This window comes from Mustela erminea, chromosome 12 (genome assembly GCF_009829155.1).
Source record: "Mustela erminea isolate mMusErm1 chromosome 12, mMusErm1.Pri, whole genome shotgun sequence".
NCBI lineage: Eukaryota > Metazoa > Chordata > Mammalia > Carnivora > Mustelidae > Mustela > Mustela erminea.
In genome coordinates, this window is record NC_045625.1 from 1,419,712 (window position 1) to 1,442,384 (window position 22,673).

At 65.4% G+C, this 22,673-nt stretch overlaps 1 protein-coding gene across 8 annotated transcripts in view; it reads right to left on the minus strand.

Annotated features, from left to right (window-relative positions):
* Window positions 1–22,673, minus strand: part of VAV2 (vav guanine nucleotide exchange factor 2) — a 152,009-nt gene that overhangs the window by 48,661 nt on the left and 80,675 nt on the right. For all 8 annotated transcript variants that reach the window (XM_032307820.1, XM_032307821.1, XM_032307824.1 and 5 more), the window contains 2 exons: window positions 20,519–20,577; window positions 9,496–9,564 (listed from right to left, as the gene is read on the minus strand). In XM_032307820.1, coding sequence (XP_032163711.1) covers window positions 9,496–9,564; window positions 20,519–20,577 — 128 coding nt within the window. The remainder of the gene's footprint in view (window positions 1–9,495; window positions 9,565–20,518; window positions 20,578–22,673) is intronic.

A 22,673-nucleotide genomic window follows, 5' to 3' on the forward strand; every position in this document is an offset into this window, starting at 1 on the left:
GCCCAGTGCCCCTGACAGCCACGGCTGCTGGACGGGAGGAAAAAGAAATGACAGATGTGGCTGGGGAGGGGAGTGTGAGTCCCACGAGCGTCAGAGCGTCCCAAGTGCCGCGCACTGACCAGGAGGGAGTGCCGTCTGCACCAGGATCCTGGCCTCTGGCCTGCTGGGTGTCCGGCTACAACCCGGCACCCGGAACTGGGGCACAGGGTCCCATAGCGGGGAGGGCCTCCCACCAGGGCCTGGCACACTTGACCCCACCCTAGCCCCATGTCTCACATTCCTACAAAATCCAAAAATACCTTCCGAATCGGCAGAGGCCAATGCCATCTGTTCTGTGTCGTTTTTGTGTCACACAGTCCTGATTACAGCCTGATTCTTTGCCAATCAGTCCCTGGGGCTGACAGAGACTCACGTCGGGGACACTTTAACGTATCAGAGGCTACAGGTCACAAAAATCCTCGAGGTCCGTGCCCCACGGAAGCTGTGCGCGTCCCGGCCCTTGGCAACACCAGACGACAGCTGGCGGGTCCCCACCTCCTCGGGCCAGTCGGGAGCATACCAGGTCACCGGGGGCAGGAGCAGGACTCACCAGTCTGCCCACCTCGAGGGGAGGCCGCCGGGCAAGTATAAGATGAATCCTGGGCTCTGCCAGTCTCTGGCTGCGTCACTCTAGGTAGGAGGACCCCAGCCTCAGTTTCCCCATCTGTGAAGTAGGAATAACCTCACCCCCCAGGCGAGGTGGTCGGAAGGATCAGCCTTAATGAAAGTGACCGGCACAGGCCCGGTATACAGTAGGCGCTCAGTAAGGGGCGGCGGCCTGTTACCCTCGGTGGGGAGGAGGGGGGAGTTCGGGGGGACGACAGCCCAGGGACCTGCGCTCAGTAAATACACGGACACCGTCCAGGTTTCGAAAGACCAGGAGGCCAGGTCTCAGCGCTGACGGGGCCTTCGCGGGCCTCAGAGACGGCCTTTCCCTGTCCCAGGGACAGTGCGCACGGGGCGGGTTCGGGGGGACAGCCTGGATCAGATCAGAAAGGGCAGGTGGGCCCAGGGCCGGGGCCAGACCCCCGCTCCAGGGAGACCCTCGGGTTCCCCTCTCGCAGGGACACGGACCGCGGGTGGCCCTGGCCTCCCCGCCCCACCCCTGCTCACCCCTCCCGGCCCCCACCCTCCCCCCTTCTCCTCTCCCCCTGCCCAGGCTCATCTTTCCCTTCCTGCGTTTTCTAACAGGCAGCCTCCCTAACAGATGCTAAATCCCAGCCATTATTTCCGTCCTCACAATGGCCCGCTGCCCCCACAGCGAGGGCAGAAACCCGCCTCCCCTCACGCCCCAGACCCCAGGGCCCGACCTGCCTGCCCGATTCTGTTACAGAGTCAGCTGCTCCGAGAGGGCCCACCCGCCCAGGAAAATCAAAGAAAGGCAAACAGACCGTCTGCTTTCGGCCTCCGGCGAGCCTGTGCGTTTACCGTGGACATAAAACACTGCTGGTGACAGGCGCGGATGTGCGTTCTGGCCCCGGGCTGTCTGACGCTGCGAAGCCAGACGCCGAACCACCATTCACTTGCTACTCAGAAACCAAACCAGACATTTCCTGACCTCGGTCCATGCCGAGCAGCAGGGAGGGGGGCTCCAGGGAGCCAGGAGAAGCCGGCTATGGGCTCGGTGGACGCACATAGGGACAGACACATGGACACACCTCGGCAGACCCTCACCCCAACCTGTGAGGGAGGCGCTGCTCTTCCTACAGCAGAGCCCAGAGAGGGCAAGACAGGAGCCCGAGGTCACCAAGCCGTGTAGGAACACACCAAGTCGAGACCACGGCTGCCGTCTGGGAGTGTCCCGGAGGGAGCCCGGTTTGCCTGGCCCCGTGCTCCCCACCAAAGCGCTCTCTTTTCCCAGGACACTTTCTAAGCAGTACAAGCAGTACAACCCCACCACCCCGGGCTGGGTCATACGGGTAAGACCCTGAGGAATGTCCTGGGCCACAGCAGCAGATGGCCCAGGGGTTCAGTCCCTGCATTGTCATGTAGCGTCTGCTGTGTGACCACAGGCCAGTCACCTACCCTCTCTGAGCCTTAATTTCTTCAAATGCAGAATGGGGACAGGACCAGCAGCTTCGCAGTGTTGTGAAGGCCGTGAGGACGGGGACCGCGACTCAGGTCCGCAGAAAGGAAAATCCCAAGGCTCAGGCCCTCCCCACGACCACCGGGCACAGAGTGCCCACGCGCAGGGCTCAGGTCAAGCTGCCTGCCCTTAAGGGGGAACTCAGCTCCGGGGCTGGGGGACAAACGCAGGAAGGCATGGTGACACGGTGACAAAGATAGTCCCGGTGTGCTTTTGAATCTTCTGGGGAAGAAGCACTTCATTTGGCCTCGTAGGGCCAGGGTGCCTCCCTGGAGAAGGTGACCTCCAGGCTGGCTTTTGTAGGACGCAGGTCTGTAAGCCGTTACCGCAGGTTCCACGCACGTGACCCAACCTTTCATGGAGAAACGTGGGATGTTATATGTGCTCATGTTTTATTTATTTTATTTATTTATTTTTTTATTTTATTTATTTTATTTGACAGAGAGAGATCACAAGTAGGCAGAGAGGCAGGCAGAGAGAGAGGAGGAAGCAGGCTCCCTGCCGAGCAGAGAGCCCGATGCGGGGCTCGATCCCAGGACCCTGCGATCATGACCTGAGCTGAAGGCAGTGGCCTAACCCACTGAGCCACCCAGGCGCCCATGTGCTCATGTTTTAAATAGTTTTTTTTTTTTTTACAATTTTTATTCATTTATTTGAGAGATGGAGTGTGCAAGAGAGAGGCACGAGTGGGAGGGGCAGAGAGAGAGGAGGAGGCCGACTCCCCGCTGGGCAGGGAGCCCGACGCAGGACTCGATCCCAGGACCCCGGGATCATGACCCGAGCCGAAGGCAGAGGCTTCACGGACTGAGCCCCCAGGCGCCCCCCAGCCCCAGGCCACGGAGTCAGGCATGCCCTGAGCGCAAGGGCAGCAAGGTTAAACAGGCCCGTCTTGGCCCCGTCCTTCCACACGTCCGCGAAGCGAGCATGGAGAAGGTGATTCAGAGACGCCCTTACCAGACACGACAGAAAGCTCTCCTGGCCACGCCCAGCTGCTCCCGCTTCCTTCCGGGACCGACGAACGGCCCGTCTTGGAACCGTCCCTTCCACCCGCCCCCACCCCCACCCCCGCAGGGACTGTTAAATCAGGCCACAGAATCGCTGTGACCGCCTCGGTCCCGAGAGGACCCGGGTCTAACGAGGCAGGAAGAAGAAAATTCACCGAGGTCTGGGCCCTACTGGCGGGTGGCAGGCACCAGAGTACACAGCAGGGCAGAGCGGCAGGGGGGCATCTGCTCCGCGCTCGATCCTCGGGGCCCCTTGTGCCGGCTCGCACACACAGAACAAGCAGACCGGGGCGGGGGCACAGAGCAGGGCTTCAAGGTCACCCAAGCCCTAGGCCAGCCGGGGCAGCTCAGGCCCGTGCGCCAAGGGGCCGAGTCGTTCCAGAAGGGCAGAGTGAGGGGAGCAGGGCACTGGGCGGCCCGTCCCGCCGGCTGTGGCCAGCTGTCTCCGCACCCAGAACGAGAGGACGGCCCTACGAGCCTGGTTACCGGGCAGGGTTTGGACGGGCGGCCTTCCCCCCAGCCTGTCCTGTCGCCAGCTCTGGAAGGGCCGCCGGTCTAGACCGCAGGGGCAGGAGGGAGGGGCCAGGGCTCGAGGGCTGCGTGCCCCGCCCCCGGGCTGCACAAACAGACACGGTGACTTTGAGGGCAGGACGGCCAGCCCTGAACTTCTGAGTAACCCACAGAGACACAGCTGAGACCCAGACCCTCCCAGACCCTGGCCCAAAATAAGGCAGGACGCAGCCCGGCAGGGTGAGGGAAGGTTTCCTAAATCCCACTTTGGCAAGTCCTATGCTCCCTCCAAGTGCCCTGCAGCAACACCTCCCCCAGGAAGCCCTCCCAGTCCCTGGGCTGACCTGGTGGATGCCAGCTCCCTCCCGCCCCAGACAGCTTCTGGATGAGGACAGCGGGTCCGCGGGCGCGTCACACAGACCCATTCAAACCGCAGTTCTGCCCTTTCGCAGCAGAGTGCGGGTGCCTCGCCTCTCGGAGCCAGTCCCGGGTCCACAGGGGAGGTCCGGGACGCATCTGCAGGGCTCCACGTGGGAACAGACCCGGATGCTGGCGTCACGCCTTCCACTCAGCCAGGCCCCACGGCCGGGGGCGCCTCCCAGAGCTCACACGAGGATGGAGAGACTGTCCGCAGGGCTTGGGGCCCCTGGGCTGCCAAGGACACCTGGCCGGGGACCACATATGTCTGGCCGGCTGTCGGCACCCCCTGTTGGTCGTACGAACGGACACCTGAACAGCCAGATGAGAGGCAGCCCAGCCGCATGGAAGGTGGCCTTGCCGAAAGAGGACTGTGGCGGGGGTCACCGCCTCAGCAGCCCAGAGCCAGGGCCCTGAGTTCTGGGAGGCCCTCGAGCAGGGACACCACAGAGAAAGGGGACACCTGCGCAGCGCCCAGGACTCCCCAGACCCCCCCGCCCCCTCCACCAGCCTCCTCCCGCCATGGGCCTGGGGACAGCAGCCTCCCAGGCTGGCCCAGGGCAGCGTCCACCAGTGCCTCTGCCCTGGGGCGGGGGGTGTTTCCTTCAACCTCCGTCAGGCTGTGGGGCCGCTGGGGTCCTCCCCACAGGCTGGGAGGGGCGGCCCACCCCACAGGCCGCGGGCTGCTCTGTTTTCAGCTGTTCCTGCATCGTCTGATTCCAAACTTGTCCCTGTGGAAGAGCCATCCTTTGGGGCGAACAGCCGATGTCCCCAAACCGGCACCTTCCGACCCAACATGAACGCTCCCACGCGTGCAGGTGTCTGTGAGACGCTGAACTTTTACACCAGCAGCTCGAACGCCTGTGAACTCGGGACAGTTTTCAAACACGCTTTCGGTGCAGTGGGGAGAGGCAGACGGGCAAGGTCGGCGGTGGGGAGGGTGGTGGGGGCGGGGCGGGCTGCCCTCGGATGAGGGTCCCCATCAGGCGCAGCGACTGGTCCCACTCCCTGCAGGTAGGGGGAACGGGCAGCAGGCTGGTCCCCGCCCCCGCCAGGAAAACCCCTGCTGCGCGGCGACGGCCTCGCGCCCTTGAAGGAGCCTCGGCGCGGGGCGCTCCTACACATCACGCATCTTAAAAAATTATCCCGACGCTGCTAACATGACACGTTTAAAGCTGCGAAGTCATTTTACAATTCAGCAAAGCGCGCAGCTATACATTTAGAGACAAATTATATCTCCCGCCGTGCCACAATCACATTTGTTTAAGCCTGAAAATCACTCCGACTCCCAGGGAAGTGACGGGAGGGCTGAGCCACGGGCTCCCCGATCCTAACGCCGTGGAGCCTTCACGCTCGAAGGGACCCACACTCCGTCAGCTGCCGCGTTCCCTTCAGACGTGGGGAAACTGAGGCCCTACGGAGGACGTGACACACCCCGAGCAAGACAGAACGTCGCCTTTGCTGCTACTCTGGGTCCAGTAAGCAGACGCTCGCCAGCACGGCCCGAGTGAGTGGCGTTGTGTCACCGGGGGACTGAGGGCCCTTGAAAGGATGGGAATGTCACGGAGCAAAACCAGAGCCCGGGTCGCAAGCCCCAGCTCCGGGGCCCGTACTGCAGGGAAGCAGCCCAAGGCGACGTGCCCGTGATCTCTCTGAGCTCCTGCCGCAGGGAGCTCCCGGTAACCCTCCTAGACACGAGCCCCCACGAGTCGGGGCACCGCTGCCTCCCCGTGCAGCTGAGGGACCAGGCACCCCCCACACGGTTCCACCCCTCATAGCCTGACATCCAGCACCGTGGGCTTTGGCACCCCGTCCCTGACCCCCGCACCCCAGCATCCCCAAGCAGGGCTGCTGAGCAGAGCTGGGGTGACTATGACCCACCCAAGCCCCCTGGCCTCCTGTGGGGCAAGAAACCCTTCCATCCCTTCCTAGCTCCGAACACAGAAGGGGTGTAGCTTCCAAATCCCCAAGCGGCCGTGTTAGACGCCGGGAGAAGACCCCAAGACCACAGCCCCCCCGCCCCCCCCGCGGCAGCAGAAGCCAGCAGAGGGGGCTGGGAAGAGAGAGCTGCGGCTTCTCCTCCTGCTCCACGGTCAGGGACGGCGCCCCGGGAGCTTGAAATGGACCATTTAAGCAGCAATATTTCGTGTTAATTTTTTCAACCAGCTGCTCTATTATTTGATTATACATTATTCAGTGATCTCCAACGTGAGCTTAGAGCAGTGGAGAACAAAACGTTAGTCCAGCATCGCCCACTCAAACGTGGGGAGGGCCCCGCACGCGCTCCTGGAACCATGTTCTGGATCCCAGGCCTGTGCCGCCCACACGGGGGCCACCAGTCACAAGTGGCTGTGAGCTCACAGGCGTGGCCCAGTGGACGGGGCTGTGCCGTTGGCATCAGGGACGCACCACACTGGGCTCTGTGCCACAGGGGAGAAGGCACGTTACCGCACCAGTGATCGGAAACGCGGGCTTCCACGCTGAGTTCCTACCGATTCTGGATAGACAGGAAAATAAAAATACGTTCTTACATTTAATTTCACCTATTTCTGTTTCTACTAGAAACCCTACAAGCGCACCCGTGGCTCTCCCGAAAGGCGCTGCCACGGCCGTTTGGGAACTGGGGGGAAAAGCCACACTTTCAGTGAAACGGGTGAACAAGAAACACCACCTTCACCTGCTGAGGCCCCGTGTGCGCCCACTGGGCGCCGAGGCCCCACGGTGTCCCTGGCGGTCTTCCTGAAGCCGAACCTGATGCCTACGGGGGACACGTAGGGAAACGGAGGCACAGAGGTGGGTAACTTGTCAAAGACCACGTAAGGAGGAGGTGACAGAGCCCAGGCCACGTCCGACGGGACGGGCGTTTTGCTGCTTCAGACATAAGACGTGGTGGCAGCAGGATGGACGGAGCGCCCTGCGCGGCCGACACACCTGCTCTGAGGGGCCCTTCTCAGAAGGGGGTTTCCACTGTGCAGTGGTGTTCCATAGGCTGCGGACACTGGGGGACACTGGGGACAGCAAAGGCTCTAGACAACCCCAGTAAGAACGACCCCTCTAAGGGGTATTCCAAAAGGGCACCAGGGGAGACCCACATGACCCCAACCTCCTGGGGTCCTAGGGAACAGGGGTGGGTCTCATCCCCGTTTCCAGCTCCTGACCCCGAGCTGACACACAGGAAAGGCTTCGTGTCCCGCTGGTCACTGTACAGATATGTGATCGACTCAGGGAAAGCGTCCAGGGTGCCACCCACACGTGGCGGTCCCTCGCCGGAGCCCCAGAACCACACCAGCTTCCCTGCGCTGGGGGGGGGGGACAATGTCCAACCCCCTCAAATGGCTGCGTGTCTGAGGTCTGGGCAACCGGCAGGGCCCTCGGGAGCACAAGGTGACCATCGCTTCGGACCCCTGGCCGCGCACTCAAGGCACAGAAGCAGCCGGCCGCGCCTGGGGGGCCCCGCGCGCTCCCCGCCAACGCCGGGCGTCGGATCCGAGCCGGGGCCCCCGTCCAGCCTCGGAGACCCGCAGCCGCCTCCTCTGCCCGCAGGGTCGGCAAAGACATGGCAGGTCTGCGTGCGTCTTGTCAACTGCCATAACGGACCCATCGCAATCCCGAGCCCACGGGGACAGGCGAGGAAATCGTGCTTCTCGGTGAAAGGGGAAAGGGTAGGAAAGCACGAGAATTCATGAAGCCGGCACCGCCGGGGCCAAACCGCGAGTTAAAGACTCAAATTCATCCTCATTTCCCGTAATCTAGGATTTGCGTCGGCAAGAACCACAGTCACGGGAACTCCTTGGCGAAGGAGACGCACTCTTCGGGTCACAGAAAACGCTACTAGCTCGCGCCCCCTGCCTGGACTCTCCGTGGGAGCGGAGTCAGTCCCGCATCTCCGGGGTCTGCTTCCGGGGGTCGGTCCCGTGGCTAACAGGCACCCCAGGGCCACCCCGGGACTCGGGGCCCAGGAACACGACACCGCCAGAGTGGGGCAGGGGTCCCCGCATGGCCGTGGAGGGGAGACTCCCTGGCCGGTTGGAGGACGGATTTCTCACTTGGTCTGGGCTGCCCGAGGCCAGCATGACCCTGTCCTTCCAGTGGGCCTCCGAGCTCCGTTTCCCCACCCTTTATGAGGTTGGGGGAGCAGCCTCTCATTCAGGCCCGCTCCCCAAGAGGCCCCTTTCTCGACAGCCATGTCCCTCTCTGATTCCTGGGGCTGGTTGGGGCAAACAGGCAGGGGTGCTCCAGGATTCGGACACAACTCAAGAGGACCCCGGCCCCCACGTGTCTCCCTCAGGGCACTCTCTGGACGTCGCACCTGCACGGGTGCCCTGAGGAGCCCCACACGTCACAGCGGGGTCATCTCAGGGCCCTGGGGCCAGCCCGGTGTCAGGAAGGTGGACCGCAGGCAGCCGCTTCCACCGGATGGCAAGGTGCCTGATTCACAGACTCCCCCGAGACTGGGCCGCCAGCTCGGTGCTGACATGTTGGGTTTTGGCTAACTCAGACCGCTGACATAGACGGGATCCTGCCCCACACCCCGGAGGCAGCCCCGGCCGGAGGGCAGGCATTAAGCACAGAGAACACTCCGGGCTGACGGGCCGGACGCCAGCTCTTCCTGGGTCTTGCTCCAGGCTGTGCTGCAGGATGAGGGGGACAAGCACGGTAAGTCCTCCGGAAGGTCTGGAACAAGGCCACGTCTGCTGTCAAACGGGAACGGCGCGTCTGGTTGGCAGGAAGCTGGGAAGGGCAGGGGCCAGCCGGGTCAGGAGCCCCCGGGCACCGCCCCACACCCGGACAGGCCCATCACTTCACGAGCCTTCTCGCCCGCAGAAAATGGGGGTGTCCCCGCCTCCTCCACCACGGCCCCTCCTCCCGGAAGCTGCCCGGGGCCCTTCTCTGAGCCGCAGGACCCCACCCCCGGCCACAGCGGACCCCCAGAGCCAGACGACCTCTTCAAGAGCCACGGCCCCAGGCTTCTCCTCGGTTCCTGGGGGCTCCGGGACCGTGAGGCAGAACAGCCGGGAGGGTGGCTGGGCGTGAGCTGCAGAGCACAGCACACGGCGACATGAGTGTGGGGTCCTGGGGACGGGGGATGCCCCCCATGGCCTCAGGTGGCCGGGTCTCAGCTCCTCGCCCACCCCTGCTGGGCCACGAGACACCCCTGAACCCACACACGGCCTCTGCTTGTAGCCTGAGCCCCAGAGGTCTCTGCTTCTGGAAACACCAGCTCTCCCCACCCCCAGCAGACGCTGGGGAACCTTCCAGAACACGGAGGGAGGCGTGAAGTGAAGAAGCACTCGTCCGCCTGAGCTCTCATGGAGCCGGGGGCATCCGTGCCACCACCAGCCGCGTGGAAGACAGCAGGACGGCTCTGCCCGGAGGGGACCGCGACGCCCCCGTCCCCGACCCCGTCCCCGTCCCCGCTCCGTCCCGCGGGTTCCTTACTCCGCCAGCTCCTCCAGGCTGCGGTACACGTCATCGTCATTCTCCGCCGTCTCCTCCGAGGGGAAGGGCCTGTGGAGACAGGAGAGGGCGGTGAGCAGGTCTGCGCGCCCCGATCGGGCACCCAGCTTGAGCGCACCACGGCCTTGCTGGCCCGTGAGGGAACCGGGCTGGGGACAGCAGGAAGCTTTCGCGCTGGGACTCTCCTGCCTCTGCACGTCGCGGGGATTCCTGGAACAGGGTGGCTCCCAGGACACCCCATGGTTTGCCCGGGCCGGGGGGGCTGCTAGCTCCACGCACCACAGGACAGGACACAGGAGGGCACCCTGGCAGGGACCACGGAACTCCAGGCGACCCACCCTCCACCCCCGAGGGCCGCGGCCGAGTGCGCGGTGCGGGAGGCCGCCCACGTGCCGAGCCCACGCCGGGGCTTCTGAGAAGGCTGGCGCTCCCCAGCCGTCCTGCCCACCAGCGCACTGGGGCCGTCTCGGGTCGGAGCACATCCTGAAAAGCGCTGGGACGTTCTCTCAGCGGCTGCCTTCCCAAAGGACCTGTCTCCCCTCTGGAAAGGGAGCCATGGGGGGAAGCGGCCCCAGACGGAGCCTGGCCAGTCCAGCAGTGTCCACTGGATGCCCGCACGGATGTTCCCTAGCTCCTGGGTCGTCCCCACAGGTAAGCCGTCCCCTGAGGCCACACCAGGGCCCCCAGCCCCTGTCACAGTCCCCTCCCGCAGCCTCGTGCCCCAGGAGCGGTCGCTTCACCTCCCGTCCTCTCTCCCAGGCCACCTCCTCTCCGGCCCATGAACCGACATCCAACCCCTCCTCCCGACAAGGGTGACGGTGACCTCGGCACTTTGGAGACCTAAGGCTGACGTCACACGTGGTGAACTCCTGCAGAGGGACAAGCGCAGCAGAGGGACTTCCTGGGGGTGGGGGGGGGCAGGCCGGGGGCGGGGGGCAGCTCAGAATCCAGCGGAACCGAGTCCGCTCCTCGTAGCCTAACACCCTCGTTCAGGGCCACGAGCCCCTTGAGATAGAGCCGCAAACCCCGTGCGCGTCCGCCACGGCCAACGACAGACGACCACGAGGGGGGCCCGAGCAGGAGAGGGAGGGGCCGCCCCCCAGATGAGACAGGGACACACAGGGTGGGGGTGGCCTTGCCCCCGTCTCGTGCCCCCATCCCCTCTGCCCCACGTCCCCAAGACCCAGCCTCCGTCAAGATTCCGCTCACTCCCACCTCATGGCGGAAGAAGACCTGACCAGGTTCTCAGCCTGGGTCCACGTCCGCCCAGGGCGGAGCCTGGCACTGAAGGCAGGGACAGACAGAGGGACAGACGGACAAAGGGGTGGATGACGGATGGCTGTCCGGAAGGAGGTGCATGGGACAGCGGTGGATCTGTGGGTCAACGGACACATGAAGGAGATGGGGGGTGGACGGAAGAGCGGCCAGGAGGTCAGGGGGCGGACGGATGTCACAGTCGCAAGCCGTCATCCACAAACGGCCTGAATCAGGTACGGGAAAGCACCTTCAGGAGGGGCGCCGAACCCAGCGGAGGTATTTGAATGTCCCCTGCGTTGTGACTTTACAACTCTGACCCTGGTTTGGCACCGGGGACGGCGGTTTGCACAAGGGCACCGCACAGGGCTCCGTCCGCTCTGTCTTGAGGCCCGAGGGGTCGCACTGCAGCAAGGACTGGCTCCGTCCTCCGGCCCCAGGACCTCCAGCGAGCCCCTCAGCTTCGGGGCCTCAGTCTCCTCCTCTCCGAAAGGGCGACAGCAGTCCCCACTCCTGCTGGACCTTCCCCAGTCCTGCTGGACACTGAGCATCCCGGCTTCACGGAGCAGTAGAGTCTACAGGACCAGCCCACGCTCCGCCGTGTGCACCACCTGCCACGGCGGCCGCTCGTGCCCACAGGAGGCCGCCCGCCAGCCGGGCTCCGGAAGCAGGGGGTCTGCTGGGAGGCGCCAGGACACGGGCTGTCCGTCAGCGCCGCAGAACCCGGTCCGTCCGGCCCAGTCCCAAGGAGGGAGAGGACAGGTGAGAGCCACAGCGAGAAGGGCAGCGTGGGGACGTGCAGTGACGTGTGGCAGAAACGGTCGCTTGGCTACTAGAAGCCCGCTGCCCGTGGTGAGAGGCACCGCCTCGGGCTTCTGGCGCGCTGGCCCTGCACGTCCCCGGACATGCCCAAAGCACCAGGAAACCTTTTGCAAAAGCGCCACGGTGACTCGTGCCCTGTTTCTGACTCATCTGCCTGGCACGGGGCCATCCCCACCGCTGGGAGCCGAGCTCCAGGCCGCAGACAGCACAGCTGACCTCGGGCCGCAGCCTGTTAACGACAGTCCCCGCCCCGGGCCGCACCCCCAACGTCACCACCGCACCAGGACAGCACGCAGCTCCGTGGGCAAGCAGAACGACCTCACCGCCCTTCTGCACACGGGTGCGTCCTGCCGCACGTCCTTCCTGCTCTGTCTCTGAAACGAGCCAACCCTGTCGCACGGCTGCCCTGATCCACTTCTCTGGTGACGTCTGCTGAGGAGGCGGTTACTGCTTCGTCTCCACGCCCGCAGCCATTGTCACTCTCCCGAGGGTGGGGCAGGAGTCGCCAGGTCTCTGGACCCAGGATGTGTGGACGTGCTCACTGCCCCCAACAACGAATGCTCTGGGGACAGGGCACCCGTGGAGGAGGAGCCACAGTCCCTGCAGGGCCTCCCTCCCATCCCTGCTGACCGGCGGGGGTCTCTGAACCCCAAGACCCCCACTGCCGGCGGGTCTCCATGGCAGCAGCTGCAGGAAGACAGGGCTTGGGCTCGTGGGGACACTGACCGGCGTCTGGGAAGGGCAGCATCACAGCCCCACACACCAGGCATGCTGGAGGGGACCCCCCCATCTGGCCCCTGTCCCGGAGCCCACTGCCCAGCCACACAGCCCATGCTAAGGTCCTGGGGCCGCCGATGACCAAGTACCACGAATCAGGTGGCTTAAACTGGCAGAAATTCACGCTCTCAGTGCAAGAGGCCAGAAGTCCTAACCAAAGTACGGGCAGGGCCACGCAAGGCTCTAGGGAGGTGGGCCCTCTGCCCGTCCCGGCTCCTGGGACCCCAGCAGTGTCCCTGGGCTGTGGCCGCGTGCCTCCAGCCTCGCTTCCGTGGCCCCACTGCCCCCCTCAGCCTGGGTCGCTCCTCCCTGTGTCGTCTTACATTAAGGCCCCGGGAGCCCCATTCACAGGTCCGGGGTGTATGTTCCTAAAGCCACGGTCAGCCCACACCCGCTCGCCCCGGGCTCGCCTTCGAAGGCATCCTCAGGCCCCACCAGAGAACCACCTCGCGGAGCTGCTCCGGTCCTGCGCCCTCACCGAGGGCTCTGACCATCAGAAACCGGGGGCCTCCCTTTCAGAGGCCGGGAGGCAGGCGCGGGGCTGAGGCACCGGCTGAAGGTCGTACCAGCAGCCCAGACTTGAGCGCCGCCGGCCGGCCCCTCACCCTGGGCCGCTGGGGCTTGGGTCGCGTTCCCCACTCACCCCGCCCTGCCCCGGTCCTGCTACGACGCACTCAGCCATCAGTGACCCGGGTCCTGTGTCCATCTCCCCACCTACGGGCAGAAGCCGTCTGGGCCTCAGTTTCCCCACACGTAGGAGAAGGGACGAAGGGCCGAGCGAAGGGTCTGAAGTCCAGCCCAGGGCCCTCGTGAGTCTGCAAGGGTCACGGCGAACGCGGCAGGTCCAGCCCCCCCGTCTCCTGTCCCACCGCCTGGCGCAGGCAGGTCCCCGCCCAGTAGGCCACTCGTGCTCCCGGGGCTTTCGTCAGGCAGCGATTCTCCCGTCTGGGCACCGGGGACATCTGCCAGCGAGGACAGGCCAGTGTGGGCACCGGTGACAGCTCCCTGTCATGATTCTGAATTCCGGCACGGAGCGGCCCCAGGAAGGCCCGGGGGGGCTGGGGAGATGCTCGTGAGCCACAGATCGGGGCAGATGCTTGCGCTTGGATGCCCGCTGTCCTCTGACATCTTCCCCGAGCACCTCCAACAGAGCGGTGACCCCGGGCTCCCTGAGGCGGGGGCACCACGGAGCTCGCCCACAGGCAGAGCCCACAGGTCCTCCATCAATCGGGAAGCGGGAAACGCACGCACTTCAGCCCACTCAGCCCTCCAGGTGGGCTCCGGCAGACCCCGCTGGCAGGAGAGGAAACCGGGGCACGGAGAGACGCCCCCTCCCCTACCGTGCGTCGGGGCCTGTGCTGAGAACTTCACGGAGCTTCTCTGAGGCTTCTCAGCAGCCGGGGAGGGAGCTGCAGCTGTGACCCTCCTTCTCCAAAGAGGCCACAGACGCTCTTTGGAAAGAAACTGACCCAGCGTCCCACCACCACGCAGGTCGGCGGGGTCACGCCTCCGTCCGCCCCCTCCCCAGCGTGGAACCCAGCTGGGTGCCCGGGCTGCACCGGGGAGCAGACGGGGCCTCCCGTTCCCACTGCCAGACCTTGACCGGGCCAGAGGCCGTGAGCTTCCCCGCGCCACACGGAGACCCACCACCTCACACCGGTGTGAAACAGGCCGAGGGGGGACGGATGGTGGACAGGAGGGTGGACGGAAAGACGGAGAAGCGGATGGATGGACAGATCGACAGATGTGTGGACAGACAGGTGGGCGGCAGGTAGGGGCAGGACAGACACACGGACAGATGGAAACACAAGCAGGAAGATGACGGACGCAGGGACGGGGGGACCGAAGGGAAAAGGGAAGCAGAGACAGGTGGGCGGGTGGGTGAGAACAAGGAGGTAAGCGTGGAGATGACAGACCGACGGACAGACAGGGGGACAGATGGGTGGGTGGGTGGAGAGCGGACCGGCTGCACCGGCAGGGGCTGGGGGGCCGGAAGGGGAGCCCGCGGGAGTGGGCGGGGAGGGAACACGGAGGCCGTGCGAGCAGCCAGGTGAGCGTCCTCTGTGCGCAGGTGCAGGCGCGCGCCCACCTGACCCCCGACACGCGGGGGCGGACAGGGACAGGCAGCCACACTCCTGCCGGGCAGACCCCTGCTCCCTCTGACCCACTCCAGCACGACTCAGCTCCCCGCTGCCCCTGCACAAAACGGCCCCGTTAACGCATTTTCAACCAATACGGGTCTCTCCAGCTCCGGGGGCGGAGACGAGCGCGGGCGAGCGGGGCTCAGCGGCGGGGAAGGATGAGAGCCCCCCCCGTCTGTGTGCAGACAGACGGACTCGCTGGACGTCAGCTGGACACCTGTGCCGGGCGCTCCCCCTGCCAGGCCTCATTCACGGACAGCGGCTGCGGCTCACCTGCAGGGGACACTCGGGTATCCCGGGGAAGGACACTGTAGGCCCTGGACAGCGGGAAAGGTTCAGAGCCTCGGGTCCCCACTCGGGAGCTCTGTCTTGGTGGTCAGCATGGACAGGACACGGCCATGGTGCCCCCCAGGTCAGTGTGTGGTTCTCCCCTCCTCCCGGGAGTGGGTCACGGTCACAAGTGGGGGCGGGAGCCTGAATGGAGCCACAGGACGTCCCTTCCCAGGAGGCGCGTGCCAGAAGCAGGAGGAGCAGGGGTCCTGCTGTCAGAGGAATGGAGAAGGCCCCCGCGGTGCTGGTGCCACCTGTCCCCTACCCTGGGGGCCCCTCCTGCTTGGATGCAAGGTCTGTGTCCACACACCTGCCAGGCCAGGGTCGGAAAGGACCAGCCAAGCAGAGACACACCGACATGAGAGCCCCTCACTCCGGGCCGGGCCCACACAACACAGGCCCCTTCACTCCGCCTAGCAGCCCCCCCGCCCCCCAGCAACAGCCCTGTCACCAGCCCAGCAGCCACCGGCTCTCAGATCTTTAAACCAGAAGGTCCCTCCCTTCCCCCTGCGCTCGACCTCTCCCCCAACACTTCCCAGGCAGGATGGCCACACCCCACCTCCAGCACAAGGAGGGCCATCCCTTCTAGAACCTTCACAGGAGCCCCCGGGGGAGGGTGTGGAACACTGTGGGCACCCACTGTGCCAGCGGGCATGAGGTCGGCGTTCAGATTCAGCCGCTGGCACACGGGCGTACAAGCTGTCAGGGTGCGGAAGCGGGCGTGCGAGGAAAGTGATGCAGCAACCACGCCAGCCACAGCCACGCGCACCAGCGGACACGGCTGGCTCTGCCCACGCCTGGAGGCCCAAGCAGGGGCCGCGGCAGACGTGGGGAGAGCCAACAGCCGAGGCGGTGGGAGTGAGGGGACAGCCAGGCCGGGGCTCTGCGCGGACACGGCCGCCATCACCCGAGCCGACACCTGACCGGGCAGCCACCCGCTGGACAGAGCCGCCCTGTGTGGCCAGGACACGCTGGGAACGGCCAGACACAAACGTGACACCCAACGGCCCACGGGTGGCCTCGTCCGAGCCCCTCCCAGAAGGAATCTCAAGTCTCCCAGGGACACTGGCAGCCCACGAGGCCGACCCCATCGTCATCAGGGAAGGAAGAGGGACATGTGCTCGTCCGACGACACGTGGCCAGTCACCAGGTGGGACAATTAAAACCATCTTGCTGGCAGAATGAGCTAAAAAGCACACGAAAACAGCCACTTTCCGCCCAAACCACTCACACACAGTCCAGTCCCCTGTATGAACCCGGGGGCACCCGATGGGAAAGGGACGTGGGCAGGAGGGGCCCGCGGGGGGAGCCGGGAGCTGGGAGAGCCGCGGCTGGCGTCGCAGACACAGGACGCCTCGAGGAGCGGCCGGGGCTTCAGGGCAGGACGGGACCTTGACTTGGGGACGGCCCCGTGAGGCTCGAGGGAAATCGCGCTCCCTCCCCAGAAACGCAGGGAGCAGCGGATCCCCCGCTCCCACGATACCCCGTCAGGCAGCAAGGGTGACCTCCTGCCAAGGTGGCTTTGCCTCTGGCTTCACCCACAAGAGCATCTGGGCCGAGTCTCACTCCCTGTCCCCCGGCGCCCAGAAGACCCAGGAGCGGGTCCTCCACAGCCCGGGACAAGACGGGGGATGTTTCTCTTCAGTTCCAGATGCTTTCCTGGGCTCAGATTTGGATCGGGTGCGTCTGACATCCTGAACGTTCACTTCAAACTGAAGAAGAACATTCCCTCTGCTGGGGGGGGTGTCCCGTCACTCCCACCCCTGCCCCCACCCTGCAGCCTGCCCGCAGCCCCACCCACCTCAAATGGGGCTGGGGTCTCTCAGACTGGAGGAAAAGACCACATCTGAGGACCCCCAGGCACCCCAACAGCAGAGTTTTGGGGCAACAACAGCAAGCAGGAGGCAGCAGGCGGGGGCGCCCCCGCGGCCAGTCACAGCAGTCACTGCCCTGCTCTGAGCCACCCTCCGGGAGACAGTCACCCAGGCGTGGCGAGTGTCCCCACCTCCGTGCAGCCGTCGTCCGTGCCGTGGACACCAGGATGGGACCCAGCCTCCGGCGCCCGGGCGCGTCCAGAACACTGGGCTCTGCGGGCTTGTGTGGGTAGAAAATTATCCAAATGTCAGAAGGCAGCCCAAAGGCCTGAGCTCAGGTTTGCAAACAGACGCGAAGGTTCACCACAGCGCGATTCCCCATGGCCAACGGGTGCCAGCGGCCCAGCGTCCACCTGACGGGTGGAAACCCACACAGCGGGTCTCTATCCCGCGCCACAGCCCGGAAGAATCCGGAAAACACGTCACCGCGGGAAGAGAGCAGGTCGCGAGAGGCCGTGCAGTGGGCGATGACGTTTACACAAAATGACGCCATCGGGCCCATCCACAAAGCTGAGTGCCCGACCCCCGGGGAGGCACAGGGGAGGGGCGTCGGTGCTTATGAGGGACGCAGTTTCCTTCCGGGTGTGAGAATGTTCTGGAATCAGACAGATTATGGGCACACAACACGGAGAAGGTGCTAAATGCCGCGGAACCATACGCGCTAAGAGGGTTACTGTTATGTCCCGTGAGGTTTTTCTTCACGGGGTAAAAAGGACAGCGGCCCAGGATGGGGGAGCCGTGACCTGGCAAAGACCTGGTGTCCCCCCACCCCCGCCACACCAGGACCCTTGTGAAGCCGCCCGTGTCCACCGTCACCGCGGCCCCGCGCCACACGGCTTGCTGTCCGGCGGCTTTGGAGGTCAGCCGTCTGGAACGGAGCCTCACGGGCTCAAGTCGAGGTGTCAGCGGGGGGGGGGTCCTTTCTGGAAGCTCCGGGGAGAATCCGCTCCCACCTTCGCCGGCTCTGAGACACGGCGTTCCTCGGCTGTGGTCCCGTCACCGCGACCACCACCAGGCCTCCCGGCTCTGCTCTGACCCTCCCGCCTCCTGCTTCTACTGACGGTGACACCTGCAACGACTTAGGTACCCCTGCGGGATCCCCTTCCCTGTCCCTCCAGCTCCAGGACCCAGGAGGGGGCTGCAGCTTTGGGGGCCCCTCTCTGCCCACCACCCCGGCCCACCGTGGGCATCCGCAGAGCGTCAGGGGCTCACAGCGACCTTACGCAGCAGGGGAACCTTCCCGGCCTACAGAAGACGGGACACAGGCCCCAAGAGCATTCCTGCCCGAGGCCACCGGGTGAGCCAGCGCCTGACAGAGGAACCTTCCTGGGCTGAGGGCTCCTTGGCCTCCCTTGCCCCCAGGAGAGGCCCGCCCTTGGCCCCCTCCCCTGCCGCTGCCGTTCAGCGTTGCGATGACCCCGGATGGGACGTCCCCCCACTCGGGAGGGCCAGGTCTGGCTGTGACAAGGACCCACAGTCACCCCGACACATGGGGCTGGAGGACATCCAGGCAGTGAACCACCCCCGCCCTGGACCCAACCTCACGTCTGACCCTCCAGCCGGCACCAGGGGGCGGGGGGGCTCGGATTAAGTCCCCTGTTCATCGGCCTCTGAGAAGTATAATTAGGGCTTTTGTGGAAAATCAGCTCATTAGGCAAAGCACAAAGGCTGTAAAAATGATCATTTTACTCAAGGAGCACGCTGGGCTCCCGTCCAGCCAGGAAAGAAACCAGGAAGACTCTCTTCGGGGCCACAGGCTTGGCTGGCGGGTTCTCAAGAGAGGAAAGGGTTTGGCCGCACGGAAACCTCTGGTGAGGAAAGTCGTGGAGAAAAGCTCTTACACGAGGAGCTACGTAGTGTCCTCAAGGCCGGTGGTTTCCAGAACGCCCCGCTGGCTGGGGAGCTTGCCGCGTGGCGGGGGGACGGGGGGGCCGCCCCACTGCGCTGCCCTCCCCTGAGCTCACGGCGCGGAAGCTCCTGTCCCCGGGGCGGGGGCTGTGAAGGGAAAGGACCCCAGGAGAGCTGTGGACCAGGGCTCGGGTGAAGAACGGAAAGTGCAGGGGGAGGCGCGGCGGGGCTGCCCCACACAGGGAGCCCCGCCCCGCCGCGCCCCGCCTGGGGCTGCAGACACCTCCCTCCTTCCCCTCGCGGCCTCCTCCTCCCCACCCCCTGCTCTGAAGGATGACCTCGGCCTGGGACTGTGGGGTCTGGAACCACAGCAGGCCCGCGTGTCCAGGGCAAAGCTGGGGGTGGGGGAGGCGGTCATCGGCCCCAAGAACGCGCAGACACGCGGCTCCCCGGGCCAGGCCCCCCTCCGGGGACGTGGAAACGGAGCAGAGATGATGCTCCGGCCTCCCGGGAAGGAGCAAAGAACGCACTAGCTTCTGTTGCACGAGCTTCACCCCTGCCCACACGGACGCGCGGACACACGGACACACAGACACGCGGACAGGCGAGGCTGCGCTGAGCCGGCAGGAGGTACACCCGGCAGCAAGCCAGCGGGCAGACGGACCGCGGGTCGTTTCGGGAGGAAACCGAGACTGCGCGCGGTCTCGGCTCCGGAAGTAACGCACGGTTCCTAGTGAACGTTTCCAACCGTCCCTACTACAGACCTCACGAAAGCTTGGCAGGGCCCGGGAGGGGGCAGACGGGGGCCCCGAGGTGCCAGTGATGTCCCCGGGTTAAGCCGCCTGGTGGGTGCGGGACTTGACCCTGGAAACATCCTCCTGTGCGTGTTCAGCACACAGTCTAGCGACGGTTTCAGACGGCCTCTCCTGCCTCCGAGGCTAGAATCAGCGAACAGACGTCCCCAGTTCAAAGCAATCTCTAAGTCCTCGGAGAAGGCAACAGACTTCCCGGATGGGGGCTTGGGGGGGCCGGTCCGTCACCCTCGTGCCTGTCCCAGTGACTCTCTGGACCTGGGCAAACAGCCCGCCCAGGGGGCAGCTCGGCTGACCTGGCTGCGCCCACCACCACAGTCCTGGGACCCCCAACCCCAGGCATGCGGTGTCCCCCACAGACAACACCAGGGGGTGACCCCTGCCATCACAGAGACCCTCGCGATGTGGCCCGCACCGGGCGTCACCCCGCCGGCTCCACCCTAGGGCAGGGCTATTTCGGTCCTCCCAACCCTGCTGGCCCACGTGCCCCGGGGACATCGAGGAAGGGCAGGCCCTCCGCTGTGCCCACCCAATCTGGAACGTGGTCCCCATTTAGATGTCTCCCTGACCCCGTGCCTGTGGGTCGGAACGGGCGTCATCTGCTCTCATGGAGGCTGCCCTGCCCTGTCCCTGTTGCCTACGGCCCGGCCCGGTGTTGGAGACCGGACGGACCGCAGGGGTCGCGGTATCCTGAGGCTGAGCTTGAAGACCAAGGGGCCTGGACGTGGGGGCGGGAAGTCCTGCCGAGGGACGCGTGGCCCCCAGACAGGCCAGGCCCGCTGCTCGGCCGCCACGCCGCAGCCTTCGGGGTGTGGTGTGTGGGAAGGACACTTAGATAAGCAATGATCTGTGAAACCATTAATTCGCTGACCTAACTACCAAGATCGAAAGAGATCCTGCGGCAGTCAGTGGACACACGTGCAGGATCTCCCCAGCGGGAACCGGAGGAGCCCCTTCCTCCCTGCCCCTTCCTCCCCACCCCTCCCGGCCGCGGCCAACAGGCAATGCGACACCACGTTGAAAATTCACGAGAAAGACACCGGGCAGAGGACCTCGGCTGCGGACGCGAACCACGGGGGCCGGCCCGGGTGGCCCGGGGCTGGCAGGGATGACAAGGGGGCGTCACTTGGCCGCGCGGCGAGCTCACCTGATTCCTTTGTTCTGAGCCACATGGTGCAGGGAGAGTCTGGACACCGCAGAGATGACCTGGGGAGACCAGAAAGACGCTCTGTGATTCCACAAGAAACCAGACAGTCATCCCTACACGGGAAGGCAGGCGTGTGTGTTCCCAGCTGTCCCCCAAGCAATTTCACTTCGTAAACACACACACTCGGCGGAGCCCCTGCGGGCGGGGGCCGGGCAGCTCTCTGGCCTGTGTCGTCCGCGCGCTGAGGGTGGCTGGGCTTCCCCCTCCCCGCTCCCCACACCAGCCGTGAGCCGCTCCTGGGCTGCGCTGACCAAGGGCTCACCCCACGCCCCTGCTCTGGAAGCCGCCAGATGCTCACAGCAGGTGCTGACCCGGCTCACAGAGGCCACACAGAGGCCCAGAGAAGTGCCGTGCCCCAGGCTCCCCAGCAGGGTCGACACAAACACCAACCGTGGTGCTCCTTCCTCGTGAGCCCTCCTCTCCGTGTGACCACGGACACCAGTGCCCAGCTCCCTCCGAGGGTCAGGCGAAGGCAAACCAAGAGCTCCAGGTGCATGAGGGGACCCGAGCGGCATCTCCAGACCGACGGGCCCGCCCGGCGAAAGTTCTGACGTGCTGGGCAATGAGCGGCAGCAACTCCTTCTCCGGCTGCCCCGACCCTCCCGTCCTGTCCTGCGACCCAGGGCCCACCTGTCTCCCGGCCTCAAGGGCCCCAAGACAGAGACTCCACGGGTCCTTGCGACAACAGGCAGCAGGCAGGGAAGAGGTTCCTCGGGCAATTACGGGTAAACTGAGGCAGGGAACGGGAGGCCACGGCCCCAGAGCACAAAGTCATAAAGCAGAACCCACACGAAGCCGCTGGTGGTTCGCTGCGGGATTTCCGGGGCCCCCGCCGCACCAGACGCCCCACCCCAAGGAAGGAGGAGCAAGGCTGGACCTGGAGACCTCCCCGAGTCAGGGTGCGCGAGCCTGTCTGTGTGTGTGCAGGGGTGCGTGTGTAAGAGTGCGTGCAGGAGTGTGTGCACCGCACGCTGCGGGTGTAGCCCGTGTGCGTCCGGGGACAGGAACGTGAACACGGCCCGTGAGGACCACCGTGAGTCCACAGACACCCGCTGCCGGCGGCTGGCTACCGCGGGACCCCAGCTCACGGGCCTCCAAACCCTCACACGCTACAAGGCCGGGCCAGCCTGGCACGTTCGGGACACTGGGAAACTGAGGCAAGGTCTCTGGCCTAAAGCTCGCCGCTGAGATGCGTTCCACAGGCTCCCTTCTAGGCTGCTCTCCCTCTAGCCGCAATTATTTTAGAGGGAGGGGAAGACCCAAGCCACGGTGAAGGCCCTTTCTTGGCCGGCGACAGGCCCGCCTGGGCCAAGGCGTCCAGTGTTGTGGTCGGTCCTCCGGTACCTGGTCACACGCTGGGGGCCGGGGCCTGGCAGTCAGGAATCCACGGAACGGCAGGGTCCCTGTGGCTTCCCAAACGGGACTCTGGGGGCTCGCGGCGCAGATGGCCCGGCCGAGGCCCCGAGCTCACGTGCGACCCAGGGCCTGTCCCAAGCAGCAAGCAAGCTGGCCCTGCTCCTTCTCTTGGCGGTCGCGAGCTCTGTGCGTTTAGGGTGAACAGCCATTCGAGCGCCGTTGCTGCTTGTGACACAAGTGAGCATCGTCGGGGCCTGGAGGCTTTGGGCACACACGCCTCGCCCTCCCGCGCCCCCTCAGCCGATGGCCTTCACCACCTGCCTGATCGTCCCCGGCCAGCCAGACATAGGCCAGGCTCCTGCCAGCGGAGCCCCCCGGCCGCCCCAGCCATCAGTCAGCACGGGCGCGGGGACGAAGCCTGTACCTGCCCTGGAACACGGTGCTTCCTACATAGGCGAGCCCCAGGCTGAGGGGAGATGCCGCAGAGGAGCATCCCGAAGCCAGGGCACGGGTCCCAGTGCGTCCACACGCTGCGCTGCGGTCCACACACACGGATGCGCACAGCAGTCTCGGCCCCACACGCGCACTCTGCTCCGGGTTCCCATCCAGCCAGAGGCAGCTCCTTATGTGGGGTTCCACGCGGCCCTCTCTGTCGGAGGGGACTGTCCCTGGGTGCATCCAGGCCAAGGTCCCTGGCTGGTGTGTGTGCAGGAAGGGGAGTGCTCCGGCAGGACCACCC